This window comes from Coturnix japonica, chromosome 10, assembly GCF_054131305.1.
Source record: "Coturnix japonica strain WE chromosome 10, WE-NBRP24, whole genome shotgun sequence".
Classification (NCBI taxonomy): Eukaryota; Metazoa; Chordata; class Aves; order Galliformes; family Phasianidae; genus Coturnix; species Coturnix japonica.
The window spans coordinates 1,407,587-1,422,419 of NC_140672.1; the positions used below are offsets into that span (position 1 = coordinate 1,407,587).

Here is a 14,833-nt window from a genome sequence, read left to right on the forward strand (position 1 = left end):
TAGAAGTTCCTGTCACCAGATGATGCATTCTCTTAATTTCCAGTTAAATACAGAACATGAATATTTCTGTCCTCGCCTGCACTGCTGGTGGCAGGGGATAATCAAATGCTTCACACATCGCTATTGCAACTGCAGGAATAATTCATCTGGACATCAAAAACCCTCATGGTTCCCTGTGCCTTCTTTATTTGGGATGCAAAGCTGGGTGTACTGATTTGTTTACAGAGGCCACTAACAGAAGCTCTGTCTTTTATAGCCTCCCCAGTTTAGTCTGGCCCTGCTGGAGCCAATGAAGAAGAGGGTCAGACCTCTTTGCTTTTGACCCTGAGTCATTTGGAAACAAGAAAGAAGCCCTATAGGCTTTTTCCTCCCTCCCCCTGAGTTCCTCTGAATTACTTGCACAAGTGCCCTGGACCTCCGGGATATTAGAGCTGTGTTGACAAATAGATGCCAATCTCTAGAAGTTGATTCTATGGCCATTTTTGGGGGTGGTTGAAGTTCAGTGCTGATAGCAAGGCCATTCCTCAGCTCCTCTGTGGGGAGCAGGAGATCTCTGCCAAGGGCTGGTTCAGCAGCACACACTGTTCTTCCCCATCATCTCATTCTGAGGACGGCGGTTGGACTCCGAGCACATCTTTTCCTCTTGCACCATCCAGTGGTTGAGGCTGGAAGTCTGTCGGGAATTGCTCGGGCATCCAAATGATGCAGTTGCAGATGGGTTAGAGGCAGGGTGGCTGGGAAAGCTGGCTGCAGGGCTGGTCCAAACTGTATGGAAGCTGCTAGGAGGGCTCTAGAGAGGGTTGGCTGATGAAAAGCTAAATGTGAGCCATCAGAGTGCACTTCCAGCATGGAAAATCAATGGGATGCTGGGCTCCATCAGCAGGGATAAGGAAGAGGATCGTCCCCATCTGTTCTGCTGTTGCGGGCCCCGCCTGCAGTGCTGCATCACAGCAAAGGTGTGGGGCTGTTAGAGATGGTCCAGAGGGGATAAAAGGAGAGGTTGAGTCTCTCATCCATCAGGACCCCCAGGTCCTTCTCAGCCGAGCTGCTCTCAAGGACAGCTCCTCCCAGCCTGTACAGGTACCTGAGGTTCTTCCGGCCCAAGTGCAAAACCTTGCACTTTGCCGTGTTGAATCTCATTAGGTTCACCCGAGCCCAGCTTTCCAGCCTGTCAAGGTCCCTCTGAATGGCATCCGTTCCCTCCACCGTATCGACAGCACCACTCAGCTTGGTGTCGTCAGCAAACTTGCTGAGGGTGCACTCCATTCCCTCATCGATGTCATTAATAAAGATGTTAAAGAGCACCGGTCCCATTTGTCCCATCATCTCCCCCCATGAAGAGCTCCTTTCCCTCCAGAGCAGAAGCCATTTCCTATGGGCATTTCACACCCTGCACAGATACAGCCAGGCCTCCTCCTCTCTCAACAGGCGACTCTTGGAGGACTCACCCAAAAGTGACACAGACAGCACAGTAATGATGTTTTAATTGATTTATTTGATAATTTGATGTTAGATAATTGCAATAGAAACCCTGGCAGTCACAGCTGATGGCAGAAGCTGTTGTCCCAGGAGGGTGATGTTACAGACTGCAGGGAGGAAAGGCCGCTAAAATCCCCTGTAGGATCGAGGTGGGGGTGGTGGTGGGGGTGGCGGCCGGCGGGGTCTTTCTGGTGGGTAGATGGGGCTGGGGGAACGCGGGGGGGGCGGCATCCGGGCGGGACGTCCTGGCAGTTCAGCCCGGTGGTGCTGACTCCGTCTGTCTGCATATGGTGATCCACCACGGGCAGCAATGCGGGCTTTCGCCATTTCCGTGAGTTGCCTGTAGAGATGGGAGCTGCTGAGGGCACGGCTAAATGCCCCGCTCTCCTTCCGCCTGGAGCAGAAGTGGAATAAAGAGCGTGCTGGGAAGGGGGAGCTACTCACTGGTGTCTCTGCCTCCGCCATCGGATATAAATGAAACAGCCGATTATGGCCAGGATCACGGGAACAAATACAGCAATGGCGCCCTTCAAGCAATACATGGGGGCATCTTTCAAAAGGATCCCATTGTTGGCTTCTTTATCAGCTGTAACTGAAGGAACAACTCTGGTCAGTTCTGCACCTCGTGCCCAGCAGGCGATCTCAGCAGAGCTCTGCAACAACAGAAGCTCCGACCGTCAGCCACAGAGCTCTGCACGGCCTTCACCTGCAGCGCCAGCTGCTCTCATGTCCTCTGTGTCATCAGGGAAGCTGTAGATGGGCTGCGTGCGGCTGCTGCCCTGCTGAATCACAGGCTCATCTACGGAATCTCCATTGATCTCTTTAGAAAGAAGGCAGCAGAGTGGGACTGTCAATATCTGCCCTTGTCAGGAGGAGGACATCCTCAGGAGGCATTACTTCTCCAAAGGCATCAGTATTTTGCGTATGTATATGTAGGTCAGTTTCCCAGTTCAGGTAACTGACAGAAATAGACCCACCAGGCACTTCATTTGGTCTGGTCATCGTCCTCATCCTTGGTGAAATCCTTCTCAGTTTCCCAATCCGTCTGACAGGGCCTGCACAGAACGAAGCAGGGCACGTTTCAGACACACCAGCCATTGAACTGAGCGCTCTTTGGGGAAGTCCATCCAGACAGACTACTCACCACTGGGATACCAGCGGGGCTCCAGCACGTCATCCAACTTTGGCTTTGGCACAGACCTCTCTGGAGGCACTTCTACAAGAACCATGAGAGCTTTCCATCATACACTGCAATCCATATCACTGCGGAACGGCACAACTGGTGCTAGGGGATGGTGCAGGGACGGGGCACATGCAGCTCTGTGCTCTCACTTACCCATACCATCCACTCTCGGTTTTGCTACAAGAGGTGGCTGAGATTCTGCATCCCATTCCCCTCCACTCACACCTGTAACCAAACAGAACAGAGCAGCTCGTGTCAAACACGGAAAGGGAACAGAGGAAAAGAAGAGGGGGAGCCCCCCAAGGCTGTGCGCTTGCAATCACCTCTGGGTTCCACCTCAGGAACAGGAGCACCATCCGACCAGGGAACAGCGTTAAATGAACCCGGGTAATTATCTACAATAAGAAACAGACGAGAGAAATTTCCATTAAACATGTGCAATGCCGTCTTGTTCCACATGGAGCAGCATTTGGCCATTCAGGCCCTTCTTACTGCAGGTCTTTGATGGGCACAAAGGAAGGAGATGCTACAGCGCACAAGGAAAAACCTGCCTGGCTCTTCCCCTGCCCAGCACGTCCCCCATGCAATGGCCACGGGGACACAGCCTGATTTCTTGCCCCCCATTCTGCTCAGCTTTGCTCACCCACCTGGTCCTGGTTCTTGCCATTGAGCAGCAATGACTTTCCAAAACATTGTGGCCAAAAGGAGGATGATGATGAGACGGGCAGAGGCCATGGCTCTCCACACTAATCTCAAGCTGTCACCACCACGATCACAGCCAAAGCAAATGCCGGTGATGGGGCAGGAACCGAGCAGTGCATGTGACACCAGGGGTAACATCACAGAGGGACATTGTGAGCTCAGAGGAGAGGGGCTGGCCTCAGCGGTGACGGAACCCCCGCTGCCACTTTCGATCTGCCACGGCAGGTAAGGCAGCAGCTCCTCCTGCTCCTCCACTGCGACCCTCCAAGTGATCCCAGTGCCCCAGATCTCACCCCAGTCTCTATTTGGGCATTTCCCCACAGAGAGAATTCCTCAGTTGATGGTGACGGAGATTCCGACACTTGACGCTGCTTTACTTGGATCCTCTTTGACTCTACTGGACATTGCTGTGATGCAGTCCAACATGCCACTGCACCTTGTCTCTGTCCCCACTGTCACCATTGTGGGACCTCAGGCCTCTGCCCAGCCATGGGTAAGAAGTGTCCAGAGACAGGGAGTGCAGCTTCCAGCTGGGGCGATGCCCCCAAATGTGGTCCAGCTGCCACCTGGGGGGATGCCCCTAAATGTGGTCCAGCTGGTACCTGGGGGGCAGCCCCAAAGTGTGGTCCAGCTCCTACCTGGGGGGCAGCCCCAGACTGTCATCCAGCTGCCACCTGCGGGGATGGCCACTAACATGGTCCAGCTGCCACCTGGGGGGCTGCTCTTAAATGTGGCCCAGCTGCCACGTGGGGGGCAGCCCCCAAATGTGGTCCAGCTGCCATGTGGGGGGCAGCCCCAAAGTGTGGTCCAGCTGTCACCTGGGGGGCTACCCCCAAATGTGGCCCAGCTGCCACGTGGGGGGCAGCCCCCAAATGTGGCCCAGCTGCCACGTGGGGGGCTGCATGGGAAGCGCCCGCGGTCTGCAGGCAGCTGCCCAATGCAGACCCCCAGCCGCCCTCTGAAGAAGGTCCGCAAAGAACCACCACGGCAGCATCAGGTCATCACCGTGCGCTGCTCCCTGCGCACCCGCCGGGCACAGGAAGGTCAGCCCCTCGGAGATGCTGTGGTGCAAACAAAGGACCAGGGGAACTCAGCACCCACCGTGAGCCCCAAACCCACCACGGCTCCACTCACCTGCAGCACTGCAGCACCGGGATCTGGTGGTAAGTTTGGGGGCTGCAGGGTGGGTTGCAGGCTGTCCGCACCGGGTGGCTGTGGGAAAGCTGGCATTGCCACAATGGGGATGTTCTTGCTTTTCCAGCAGCGACACCAAGCTCAGACATCCCGGAGGACATCAAGGATCTCCTGACATCCATGGACAGCTGTGAGTCTGGGGGCTGTAGAGCTTGAAGGGGGGTGTTGGCACTGAGTGGCTGTGGGAAGGCTGGCATTGACCCACTGGGGATGTTCTTGCTTTTCCAGCAGCAGCATCCAACTCTGAGATCCCGGATGACATCTCAGACATGGATGATCTGCTCGCGTGGCTCAACAGTGGTGAGTTTGGAGGCTTCAGAGCTGCTGGGGGGGGGTGTCTGCACCGAGTGGCTGTGGGAAGGCTGTGATCATCATCTGGGGATGTTCTTGGCTTTTCAGAAGTGGCGAGTCTTCAGGAGGTCCCCCAGCAGAACCAGGACCCCGTTAACATCCAAACGGAAGGGACCAAAGATGCTGCTGGCGCGGATGTGATTGGATTCCTTGACAAGCTGCTGTCTGAGCTGGACAGCCAGAGTACGGCAGCTGTCCCCAGCCCAACTGAGCTGCACGAGCCGACAGCCCTGTGCAATGGCAGCATCCAGGCCACAAAGAGGAAGCTGCCTCAGGGCCAGGATGCTCCAGACCCAAAGCGCCGCGTTTGGAGAAGCTGGAAACAGCCCATGTGCTACCGCAGGAGACACGGCCAGAGACAGCAGTTAAGATCCCTGTAGCCCTGGGCTCCTCGCCAGCTCCTGCAGCAGCAGCGCTCCAGGGGCTCCAACATCAGCCCCAGCCCTACACCTCCAAACCTGGGCTGTCCACCAACAACACCTTGGACTCTATTATATTATGTTATTTTATGATATTTTATTTTGGTTTATATTATTTTATGTTAAATTCTTTTATGTTAAATTCTGTTACTTTCTGTTTAATTACATTAAATTAATTTAAACTATTAAATGCTTCGTACCATGTGAGCTTTCCATCATACACTGCAATCTGTGTCACTGCGGAACGGTGCAACTGGTGCCAGGGGATTGTGCAGGGATGGGGCACATGTAAGGAAATGATGTTTTAATTTATTTCTTTGATAACTGCAATAGAAACCCTGACAGTCACAGCTGATTGCAGAAGCTGTTGTCCCAGGAGCGTGACGCAGTCACTGACTTCAGGGAGGGAAGGCCGTAACCATCCCCTATAGGATGGAGTTGGGGGTGGTGGTGGAGGTGGTGGTCGGCGGGGTCTTTCTGGTGGGTAGATGGGGCTGGGGGGACTCGGGTGGTGGGGGTCGGTATCCGGATGGGACGTCCTGGCAGTTGAGCCCAGTGGCGAAGTCCAACATCAGCAGAGCAGTGGCGGTGCCACTGCAACCCGTCCCTCTCCCCACTGTCATCTTCGTGGGACCTCAGGCCTCTGCCCAGCCATGGGTACGAGGTGAGCAGAGACAGGGAGCGCAGCTGCCAGCTGGGGGGCAGCCCCAAACTGTGGTTCACCTGCAGCGCCAGCTGCTCTCATGTCCTCCATGCCCTCATGGAAGGTGTAGATGGGCTGCGTGCGGCTGCTGCCGTGCTGAAATACAGGCTCGTCTACGGAATCTCCATTATCTCTTGAGAAAGAAGGCAGCAGAGTGGGCCTGTAAATAAAAAAAGGGACTGTCCTTGTCAGGAGGAGGACATCCTCAGGAGGCATTACTTCTCCAAAAGCATTGGCATTTTCCATGCATGTAGGTCAGTTTCTCAATTCAGGTAACTGACAGAAATAGACCCACCAGGCATTTTGTCTCATCATCATCCTCATCCTTGGTGAAAATCTTGCCAGCTTCCCCATCCGTCTGACAGGGCCTGCACAGAACGAAGCAGGGCACGTTTCAGACACACCAGCCATTGAACTGAGCGCTCTTTGGGCAAGTCCTTCTAGACAAACTATCCACCATTGGGATAGCAGCAGAATGGGACTGTCAATATCTGCCCTTGTCAGGAGGAGGACATCCTCAGGAGGCATTACTTCTCCAAAGGCATCGGTGGGTTGGAAGGTTCTAAGAAGGACATTGCTGCCGTTCTCTCCTGCTTGGAGAAGGAGCAGCTTTTAGCCTCCCCCATCGATCTGCTCCACTCGGCGCGGTGGGACTCTCACTGCTGCCCGATCCCACAGAGCCATGCACAAGGCGGGGGAATTAACAACGTCGGGTTTGAGCCCGGGGGCGCTTAAAGCGGCTGGGGAGGAGAAACAGATGGAGACGCTTCAAGAGGGGCTGTGGGTCTCGATTCGGAGCCGTCGGGGGCCGCGGGAGGGGCAGCGGCTCCGCCTTTGTGCACTGAGTCCGGACACAAAATGGCGGCGGCCCCCACAGCTGCACCCGCAACGGCCCAACGGCTCCGGACAAGACGGGGCGACTCGCGCCATCCCCTGAGGCGCCGCCCTCATGTCGCCGGTTGTTCCGCTCCGTGCGGGGCTCTCACTCCTCACAACGGGACGGCTCCGGTTCGGGGGGTGCGGAGCAGTTGGGAGCGGCCAATGGACGGGGAGCACGGTCACCCGGGGGAGGGATCTCATCCCATCCAGGGGAGGAACGAAATGAACCGTCTCCGTGCCCTCTGAAGAACCTCCCCTCCTTTCCATTGCACCCATCCCCCTTTGTCCCATCATCTCCCCCCATGAAGAGCTCCTTTCCCTCCAGAGCAGAAGCCATTTCCTATGGGCATTTCACACCCTGCACAGATACAGCCAGGCATCATCCTCTCTTAACAGGCGACTCTTGGAGCACTCACCCAAAAGTGACACAAACAGCACAGTAATGATGTTTTAATTGATTTATTTGATAAATAGAAACCCTGACAGTCACAGCTGATGGCAGAAGCTGTTGTCCCAGGAGGGTGATGTTACAGACTGCAGGGAGGAAAGGCCGCTAAAATCCCCTGTAGGATCGAGGTGGGGGTGGGGGTGGCGGCCGGGAGGGTGACATCTGGGTGGGATATCCAGATGTTTGAGGCCACTTGTCCCATTCGTCATCATATGATCGACCACGGGCAGCACTGCGGGCTCTGGCTGATTCCATGAGTTGCCTGTAGAGATGGGAGCTGCTGAGGGCAATGGAAGAATCCCCCGATCTTCTTCCTCCCAGAGCAGCGCTGGAATAAAGAGCGTGTTGGGATGGGGGTGGGAGAGCTACTCACTGGTGTCTCAGCCTCCGCCGCCGGATGTAAATGTAGCAGCCGATTATGGCCAGGATCACGGGAACAAAAACACCAATGGCGCCTTTCAGACAGTACATTGGGACATCATTCACGAAGACCCCATTGGTGGCTCCTTTATCAGATGTACCTGAAAGAACAACTGTGGTCAGTGCTGCACCTCGTGCCCAGCAGGCGATCTCAGCAGAGCTCTGCAACGACAGAAGCTCCGACCGTCAGCCACAGAGCTCTGCACGGCCTTCACCTGCTCTCATTTCCTCCGTGTCATCAGGGAAGCTGTAGATGGGCTGCGTGCGGCTGCTGCCGTGCTGAATCACAGGCTCATCTACGGAATCTCCATTGATCTCTTTAGAAAGAAGGCAGCAGAGTGGGACTGTCAATATCTGCCCTTGTCAGGAGGAGGACATCCTCAGGAGGCATTACTTCTCCAAAGGCATCAGTATTTTGCGTATGTATATGTAGGTCAGTTTCCCAGTTCAGGTAACTGACAGAAATAGACCCACCAGGCACTTCATTTTGTCTGGTCATCGTCCTCATCCTTGGTGAAATCCTTCTCAGTTTCCCCATCCGTCTGACAGGGCCTGCACAGAACGAAGCAGGGCACGTTTCAGACACACCAGCCATTGAACTGAGCGCTCTTTGGGGAAGTCCATCCAGACAGACTACTCACCACTGGGATACCAGCGGGGCTCCAGCACGTCATCCAACTTCGGCTTTGGCACAGACCTCTCTGGAGGCACTTCTACAAGAACCATGAGAGCTTTCCATCATACACTGCAATCCATATCACTGCGGAACGGCACAACTGGTGCCAGGGGATGGTGCAGGGACGGGGCACATGCAGCTCTGTGCTCTCACTTACCCATACCATCCACTCTCGGTTCTGCTACAAGAGGTGGCTGAGATTCTGCATCCCATTCCCCTCCATTCACACCTGTAACCAAACAGAACAGAGCAGCTCGTGTCAAAAACGGAAAGGGAACAGAGGAAAAGAAGAGGGGGAGCCCCCCAAGGCTGTGCGCTTGCAATCACCTCTGGGTTCCACCTCAGGAACAGGAGCACCATCCGACCAGGGAACAGCGTTAAATGAACCCGGGTAATTATCTACAATAAGAAACAGACGAGAGAAATTTCCATTAAACGTGTGCAATGCCGTCTTGTTCCACATGGAGCAGCATTACCCACTCGGGCCCTTCTTACTGCAGGTCTTTGATGGGCACAAAGGAAGGAGATGCTACAGCGCACGACGAAAAACCTGCCTGGTTCTTCCCCTGCCCAGCACGTCCCCCATGCAATGGCCACGGGGACACAGCCTGATTTCTTGCCCCCCATTCTGCTCAGCTTTGCTCACCCACCTGGTCCTGGTTCTTGCCATTGAGCAGCAATGACTTTCCAAAACATGGTGGCCAAAAGGAGGATGATGATGAGACGGGCAGAGGCCATGGCTCTCCACACTAATCTCAAGCTGTCACCACCACGATCACAGCCAAAGCAAATGCCGGTGATGGGGCAGGAACCGAGCAGTGCATGTGACACCAGGGGTAACATCACAGAGGGACATTGTGAGCTCAGAGGAGAGGGGCTGGCCTCAGCGGTGACGGAACCCCCGCTGCCACTTTCGATCTGCCACGGCAGGTAAGGCAGCAGCTCCTCCTGCTCCTCCACTGCGACCCTCCAAGTGATCCCAGTGCCCCAGATCTCACCCCAGTCTCTATTTGGGCATTTCCCCACAGAGAGAATTCCTCAGTTGATGGTGACGGAGATTCCGACACTTGACGCTGCTTTATTTGTATCCTTTTTGACTGCACCGGACACTGCTGTGATGAATTCCAACAACAGCAGAGCAGTGGAGGTGCCACTGCACCTTGTCTCTGTCCCCACTGTCACCTTTGTGGGACCTCAGGCCTCTGCCCAGCCATGGGTAAGAGCTGTCCAGAGACAGGGAGCGCAGCTTCCTCCTGGGGCGCTGCCCCCAAATGTAGTCCAGCTGCCACCTGGGGGGATGCCCCCAAATGTGGTCCAGCTGCCACCTGGGGGGATGCCCCCAAATGTGGTCCAGCTGGTACCTGGGGGGATGCCCCCAAATGTGATCCAGCTGGTACCTGGGGGGCAGCCCCAAAGTGTGGTCCAGCTCCTACCTGGGGGGCAGCCCCAGATTGTCATCCAGCTGCCACCAGCGGGGATGGCCACTAACGTGGTCCAGCTGCCACCTGGGGGGCTGCTCTTAAATGTGGCCCAGCTGCCACGTGGGGGGCAGCCCCCAAATGTGGCCCAGCTGCCACGTGGGGGGCAGCCCCCAAATGTGGTCCAGCTGCCACGTGGGGGGCAGCCCCCAAACGTCCAGCTGCCACCTGGGGTCGTCCCCATGGTTGTGGGTCAGCTCCCAGCTGAGGGGCAGGAGTTACCCCTCCTGCTGCTCCTCCCTGGGGGGATGAAGCCGGGCATGCCTCCCCCAAATGCCCCTGCCCAACACCGGCAACATCCCCAGCGGGCAGGGACACTGCAGCCCCAGCAGCCGATGGGGCTGCGGCCTGGGGCCAGGCTGCATGGGAAGCGCCCGCGGTCTGCAGGCAGCTGCCCAATGCAGACCCCCAGCCGCCCTCTGAAGAAGGTCCGCAGAGAACCACCACGGCAGCATCAGGTCATCACCGTGCGCTGCTCCCTGCGCACCCGCCGGGCACAGGAAGGTCAGCCCCTCGGAGATGCTGTGGTGCAAACAAAGGACCAGGGGAACTCAGCACCCACCAACGTGAGCCCCAAACCCACCACGGCTCCACTCACCTGCAGCACCGCAGCACCGGGATCTGGTGGTGAGTTTGGGGGCTGCAGGGTGGGTTGCAGGCTGTCCGCACCGGGTGGCTGTGGGAAAGCTGGCATTGCCACAATGGGGATGTTCTTGCTTTTCCAGCAGCGACACCAAGCTCAGACATCCCGGAGGACATCAAGGATCTCCTGACATCCATGAACAGCTGTGAGTCTGGGGGCTGTAGAGCTTGAAGGGGGGTGTTGGCACTGAGTGGCTGTGGGAAGGCTGGTGTTGACCCACTGGGGATGTTCTTGCTCTTCCAGCAGCAGCATCCAACTCTGAGATCCCGGATGACATCTCAGACATGGATGATCTGCTCGCGTGGCTCAACAGAGGTGAGTTTGGAGGCTTCAGAGCTGCTGGGGGGGGGTGTCTGCACCGAGTGGCTGTGGGAAGGCTGTGATCATCATCTGGGGATGTTCTTGGCTTTTCAGAAGTGGCGAGTCTTCAGGAGGTCCCCCAGCAGAACCAGGACCCCGTTAACATCCAGACGGAAGGGACCAAAGATGCTGCTGGCGCGGATGTGATGGCATTCCTTGACAAGCTGCTGTCTGAGCTGGACAGCCAGAGTACGGCAGCTGTCCCCAGCCCAACTGAGCTGCACGAGCCGACAGCCCTGTGCAATGGCAGCATCCAGGCCACAAAGAGGAAGCTGCCTCAGGGCCAGGATGCTCCAGACCCAAAGCGCCGCGTTTGGAGAAGCTGGAAACAGCCCATGTGCTACCGCAGGAGACACGGCCAGAGACAGCAGTTAAGATCCCTGTAGCCCTGGGCTCCTCGCCGGCTCCTGCAGCAGCAGCGCTCCAGGGGCTCCAACATCAGCCCCAGCCCTACACCTCCAAACCTGGGCTGTCCACCAACAACACCTCGGACTCTATTATGTTATTTTATGATATTTTATTTTGGTTTATATTACGTTAAATTTTGTTTTAAACTATGTTATTTTACGTTTAATTCTGTTATGTTAAACTATGTTACTTTCTGTTCAATTACATTTAAATAAATTAATTAAATTAAATTAAATGCTTCGTATTCACTTTGTTACACCTGCACTCCTTCCTGCAGCACCAAAGCCCCCCCAGACCCCAACACCCACCAGGTGATGCTGGTGGTGGTTGCATTGAGCCAACAGCTGCAGCTCCTCACTGATGTCCTGCATCAATTCTGCTGTTTCCAACGCCCCCATCGCCTTGTTTTGTGCCTGGGGAAGGAGATGGTCACACACTGAGTGCTGACCTGGGGCACTGGGAGGTTAAAGATGGACACAGACAGCGCTGGGGGGCACTGATTTTGCACATGGAGGTTGATGCTGATACTGGGAGGCAATGGGAGCAGCAGGGGGCACTGGGGAGCTTTGGGCAGCACTTGTTCTGGGGGGGTTCAGGCAGTACCAGGTTTTAACCTCATTAATGCCCCCCAACATCTGCCCCAAGCAAATGCCGGTGATGGGGCAGGAACCGAGCAGTGCATGTGACACCAGGGGTAACGTCACAGAGGGACATTGTGAGCTCAGAGGAGAGGGGCTGGCCTCAGCGGTGACGGAACCCCCGCTGCCACTTTCGATCTGCCACGGCAGGTAAGGCAGCAGCTCCTCCTGCTCCTCCACTGCGACCCTCCAAGTGATCCCAGTGCCCCAGATCTCACCCCAGTCTCTATTTGGGCATTTCCCCACAGAGAGAATTCCTCAGTTGATGGTGACGGAGATTCCGACACTTGACGCTGGTTTAATTGGATCCTTTTTGACTCCACGGGACATTGCTGTGATGAATTCCAACAACAGCAGAGCAGTGGAGGTGCCACTGCACCTTGTCTCTGTCCCCACTGTCACCTTTGTGGGACCTCAGGCCTCTGCCCAGCCATGGGTAAGAAGTGTCCAGAGACAGGGAGCGCAGCTTCCACCTGAGGCGCTGCCCCCAAATGTGGTCCAGCTGCCACCTGGGGGGATGCCCCCAAATGTGGTCCAGCTGCTACCTGGGGGGATGCCCCCAAATGTGGTCCAGCTGCCACCTGGGGGGATGCCCCCAAATGTGATCCAGCTGGTACCTGGGGGGCAGCCCCAAAGTGTGGTCCAGCTCCTACCTGGGGGGCAGCCCCAGATTGTCATCCAGCTGCCACCAGCGGGGATGGCCACTAACGTGGTCCAGCTGCCACCTGGGGGGCTGCTCTTTAATGTGGCCCAGCTGCCACGTGGGGGGCAGCCCCCAAATGTGGCCCAGCTGCCACGTGGGGGGCAGCCCCCAAACGTCCAGCTGCCACCTGGGGACGTCCCCATGGTTGTGGGTCAGCTCCCAGCTGATGGGCAGGAGTTACCCCTCCTGCTGCTCCTCCCTGGGGGGATGAAGCCGGGCATGCCTCCCCCAAATGCCCCTGCCCAACACCGGCAACATCCCCAGCGGGCAGGGACACTGCAGCCCCAGCAGCCGATGGGGCTGCGGCCTGGGGCCAGGCTGCATGGGAAGCGCCCGCGGTCTGCAGGCAGCTGCCCAATGCAGACCCCCAGCCGCCCTCTGAAGAAGGTCCGCAGAGAACCACCACGGCAGCATCAGGTCATCACCGTGCGCTGCTCCCTGCGCACCCGCCGGGCACAGGAAGGTCAGCCCCTCGGAGATGCTGTGGTGCAAACAAAGGACCAGGGGAACTCAGCACCCACCAACGTGAGCCCCAAACCCACCACGGCTCCACTCACCTGCAGCACCGCAGCACCGGGATCTGGTGGTGAGTTTGGGGGCTGCAGGGTGGGTTGCAGGCTGTCCGCACCGGGTGGCTGTGGGAAAGCTGGCATTGCCACAATGGGGATGTTCTTGCTTTTCCAGCAGCGACACCAAGCTCAGACATGCCAGAGGACATCAAGGATCTCCTGACATCGATGAACAGCTGTGAGTCTGGGGGCTGTAGAGCTTGAAGGGGGGTGTTGGCACTGAGTGGCTGTGGGAAGGCTGGTGTTGACCCACTGGGGATGTTCTTGCTCTTCCAGCAGCAGCATCCAACTCTGAGATCCCGGATGACATCTCCGACATGGATGATCTGCTCGCGTGGCTCAACAGTGGTGAGTTTGGAGGCTTCAGAGCTGCTGGGGGGGGGTGTCTGCACCGAGTGGCTGTGGGAAGGCTGTGATCATCATCTGGGGATGTTCTTGGCTTTTCAGAAGTGGCGAGTCTTCAGGAGGTCCCCCAGCAGAACCAGGACCCCGTTAACATCCAAACGGAAGGGACCAAAGATGCTGCTGGCGCGGATGTGATTGGGTTTCTTGACAAGCTGCTGTCTGAGCTGGACAGCCAGAGTACGGCAGCTGTCCCCAGCCCAACTGAGCTGCCTGCGCCGACCGCCCTGTGCAATGGCAGCATCCAGGCCACAAAGAGGAAGCTGCCTCAGGGCCAGGATGCTCCAGACCCAAAGCGCCGCGTTTGGAGAAGCTGGAAACAGCCCATGTGCTACCGCAGGAGACACGGCCAGAGACAGCAGTTAAGATCCCTGTAGCCCTGGGCTCCTCGCCAGCTCCTGCAGCAGCAGCGCTCCAGGGGCTCCAACATCAGCCCCAGCCCTACACCTCCAAACCTGGGCTGTCCACCAACAACACCTCGGACTCTATTATGTTATTTTATGATATTTTATTTTGGTTTATATTACGTTAAATTTTGTTTTAAACTATGTTATTTTACGTTTAATTCTGTTATGTTAAATTATGTTACTTTCTGTTCAATTACATTTAATTAAATTAATTAAATTAAATTAAATGCTTCGTATTCACTTTGTTACACCTGCACTCCTTCCTGCAGCACCAAAGCCCCCCCACACCCCAACACCCACCAGGTGATGCTGGTTGTGGTTGCATTGAGCCAAGAGCTGCAGCTCCTCACTGATGTCCTGCATCAATTCTGCTGTTTCCAACGCCCCCATCGCCTTGTTTTGTGCCTGGGGAAGGAGATGGTCACACACTGAGTGCTGACCTGGGGCACTGGGAGGTTAAAGATGGACACAGACAGCGCTGGGGGGCACTGATTTTGCACATGGAGGTTGATGCTGATACTGGGAGGCAATGGGAGCAGCAGGGGGCACTGGGGAGCTTTGGGCAGCACTTGTTCTGGGGGGGTTCAGACAGTACCAGGTTTTAACCTCATTAATGCCCCCCAACATCTGCCCCAAGCAAATGCCGGTGATGGGGCAGGAACCGAGCAGTGCATGTGACACCAGGGGTAACGTCACAGAGGGACATTGTGAGCTCAGAGGAGAGGGGCTGGCCTCAGCGGTGACGGAACCCCCGCTGCCACTTTCGATCTG

The 14,833-nt window shown here is 56.3% G+C and overlaps 5 protein-coding genes across 7 annotated transcripts; 3 read left to right on the forward strand and 2 right to left on the reverse strand.

Moving 5' to 3' along the window:
• Positions 1 to 1,529: 1,529 nt before the first annotated feature.
• Positions 1,530 to 3,855, reverse strand: LOC107323587 (uncharacterized). 2 transcript variants are annotated; one of them, XM_085510103.1, is made up of 8 exons: positions 3,310 to 3,855; positions 2,986 to 3,057; positions 2,816 to 2,887; positions 2,624 to 2,695; positions 2,457 to 2,534; positions 2,186 to 2,299; positions 1,924 to 2,065; positions 1,530 to 1,819 (listed from the first exon to the last, which is right to left on the reverse strand). In XM_085510103.1, the coding sequence occupies exons 1-8, from the start codon at positions 3,500 to 3,502 to the stop codon at positions 1,606 to 1,608; spliced, it is 957 nt and encodes a 318-aa protein (XP_085366229.1). In that variant the 5' UTR covers positions 3,503 to 3,855; the 3' UTR covers positions 1,530 to 1,605. The 2 variants fall into 2 exon arrangements, with proteins under 2 accessions (XP_085366229.1, XP_085366228.1); XM_085510102.1 differs by having other exon boundaries at positions 1,924 to 2,071; positions 3,310 to 3,851.
• On the forward strand, positions 3,705 to 7,360 carry LOC146759116 (uncharacterized). The gene is made up of 4 exons (XM_085510093.1): positions 3,705 to 4,527; positions 4,626 to 4,688; positions 4,787 to 4,858; positions 4,958 to 7,360. Exons 1-4 carry the CDS (start codon positions 3,705 to 3,707, stop codon positions 5,287 to 5,289), a joined length of 1,290 nt encoding a protein of 429 aa, XP_085366219.1. The 3' UTR covers positions 5,290 to 7,360.
• On the reverse strand, positions 7,354 to 12,262 carry LOC146759117 (uncharacterized). Of its 2 annotated transcripts, none has more exons than XM_085510108.1 (8): positions 10,531 to 12,262; positions 8,782 to 8,853; positions 8,612 to 8,683; positions 8,420 to 8,491; positions 8,253 to 8,330; positions 7,994 to 8,095; positions 7,732 to 7,879; positions 7,354 to 7,620 (listed from the first exon to the last, which is right to left on the reverse strand). In XM_085510108.1, exons 3-8 carry the CDS (start codon positions 8,613 to 8,615, stop codon positions 7,464 to 7,466), a joined length of 561 nt encoding a protein of 186 aa, XP_085366234.1. In that variant the 5' UTR covers positions 8,616 to 8,683; positions 8,782 to 8,853; positions 10,531 to 12,262; the 3' UTR covers positions 7,354 to 7,463. The 2 variants fall into 2 exon arrangements, with proteins under 2 accessions (XP_085366234.1, XP_085366233.1); XM_085510107.1 differs by lacking the exon at positions 10,531 to 12,262 and adding an exon at positions 9,105 to 9,297.
• Positions 9,500 to 11,321, forward strand: LOC146759118 (uncharacterized). Its single transcript, XM_085510796.1, has 4 exons — positions 9,500 to 10,559; positions 10,658 to 10,720; positions 10,819 to 10,890; positions 10,990 to 11,321. Exons 1-4 carry the CDS (start codon positions 9,500 to 9,502, stop codon positions 11,319 to 11,321), a joined length of 1,527 nt encoding a protein of 508 aa, XP_085366922.1.
• On the forward strand, positions 12,146 to 14,159 carry LOC146759119 (uncharacterized). The gene is made up of 3 exons (XM_085510089.1): positions 12,146 to 13,270; positions 13,530 to 13,601; positions 13,701 to 14,159. The coding sequence occupies exons 1-3, from the start codon at positions 12,247 to 12,249 to the stop codon at positions 14,030 to 14,032; spliced, it is 1,428 nt and encodes a 475-aa protein (XP_085366215.1). The 5' UTR covers positions 12,146 to 12,246; the 3' UTR covers positions 14,033 to 14,159.
• Positions 14,160 to 14,833: the final 674 nt, after the last annotated feature.

Coding starts and splice junctions, on each gene's coding strand:
- LOC107323587 (XM_085510102.1), bottom strand. CDS start 3,502: ATGTTACCCCTGGTGTCACATGCACTGCTCGGTTCCTGCCCCATCACC. Junction 2,888..2,985: donor TCCTGAGGTGGAACCCAGAG/GTGATTGCAAGC, acceptor GTTTGGTTACAG/GTGTGAGTGGAGGGGAATGG. Junction 2,535..2,623: donor GCCCCGCTGGTATCCCAGTG/GTGAGTAGTCTG, acceptor CGTTCTGTGCAG/GCCCTGTCAGACGGATTGGG.
- LOC146759116 (XM_085510093.1), top strand. CDS start 3,705: ATGGTGACGGAGATTCCGACACTTGACGCTGCTTTACTTGGATCCTCT. Junction 4,689..4,786: donor CCTGACATCCATGGACAGCT/GTGAGTCTGGGG, acceptor TTGCTTTTCCAG/CAGCAGCATCCAACTCTGAG. Junction 4,859..4,957: donor GCTCGCGTGGCTCAACAGTG/GTGAGTTTGGAG, acceptor TTGGCTTTTCAG/AAGTGGCGAGTCTTCAGGAG.
- LOC146759117 (XM_085510107.1), bottom strand. CDS start 9,297: ATGTTACCCCTGGTGTCACATGCACTGCTCGGTTCCTGCCCCATCACC. Junction 8,854..9,104: donor ATGGCAAGAACCAGGACCAG/GTGGGTGAGCAA, acceptor TTCTTATTGTAG/ATAATTACCCGGGTTCATTT. Junction 8,331..8,419: donor GCCCCGCTGGTATCCCAGTG/GTGAGTAGTCTG, acceptor CGTTCTGTGCAG/GCCCTGTCAGACGGATGGGG.
- LOC146759118 (XM_085510796.1), top strand. CDS start 9,500: ATGGTGACGGAGATTCCGACACTTGACGCTGCTTTATTTGTATCCTTT. Junction 10,560..10,657: donor CGCAGCACCGGGATCTGGTG/GTGAGTTTGGGG, acceptor TTGCTTTTCCAG/CAGCGACACCAAGCTCAGAC. Junction 10,891..10,989: donor GCTCGCGTGGCTCAACAGAG/GTGAGTTTGGAG, acceptor TTGGCTTTTCAG/AAGTGGCGAGTCTTCAGGAG.
- LOC146759119 (XM_085510089.1), top strand. CDS start 12,247: ATGGTGACGGAGATTCCGACACTTGACGCTGGTTTAATTGGATCCTTT. Junction 13,271..13,529: donor CGCAGCACCGGGATCTGGTG/GTGAGTTTGGGG, acceptor TTGCTCTTCCAG/CAGCAGCATCCAACTCTGAG. Junction 13,602..13,700: donor GCTCGCGTGGCTCAACAGTG/GTGAGTTTGGAG, acceptor TTGGCTTTTCAG/AAGTGGCGAGTCTTCAGGAG.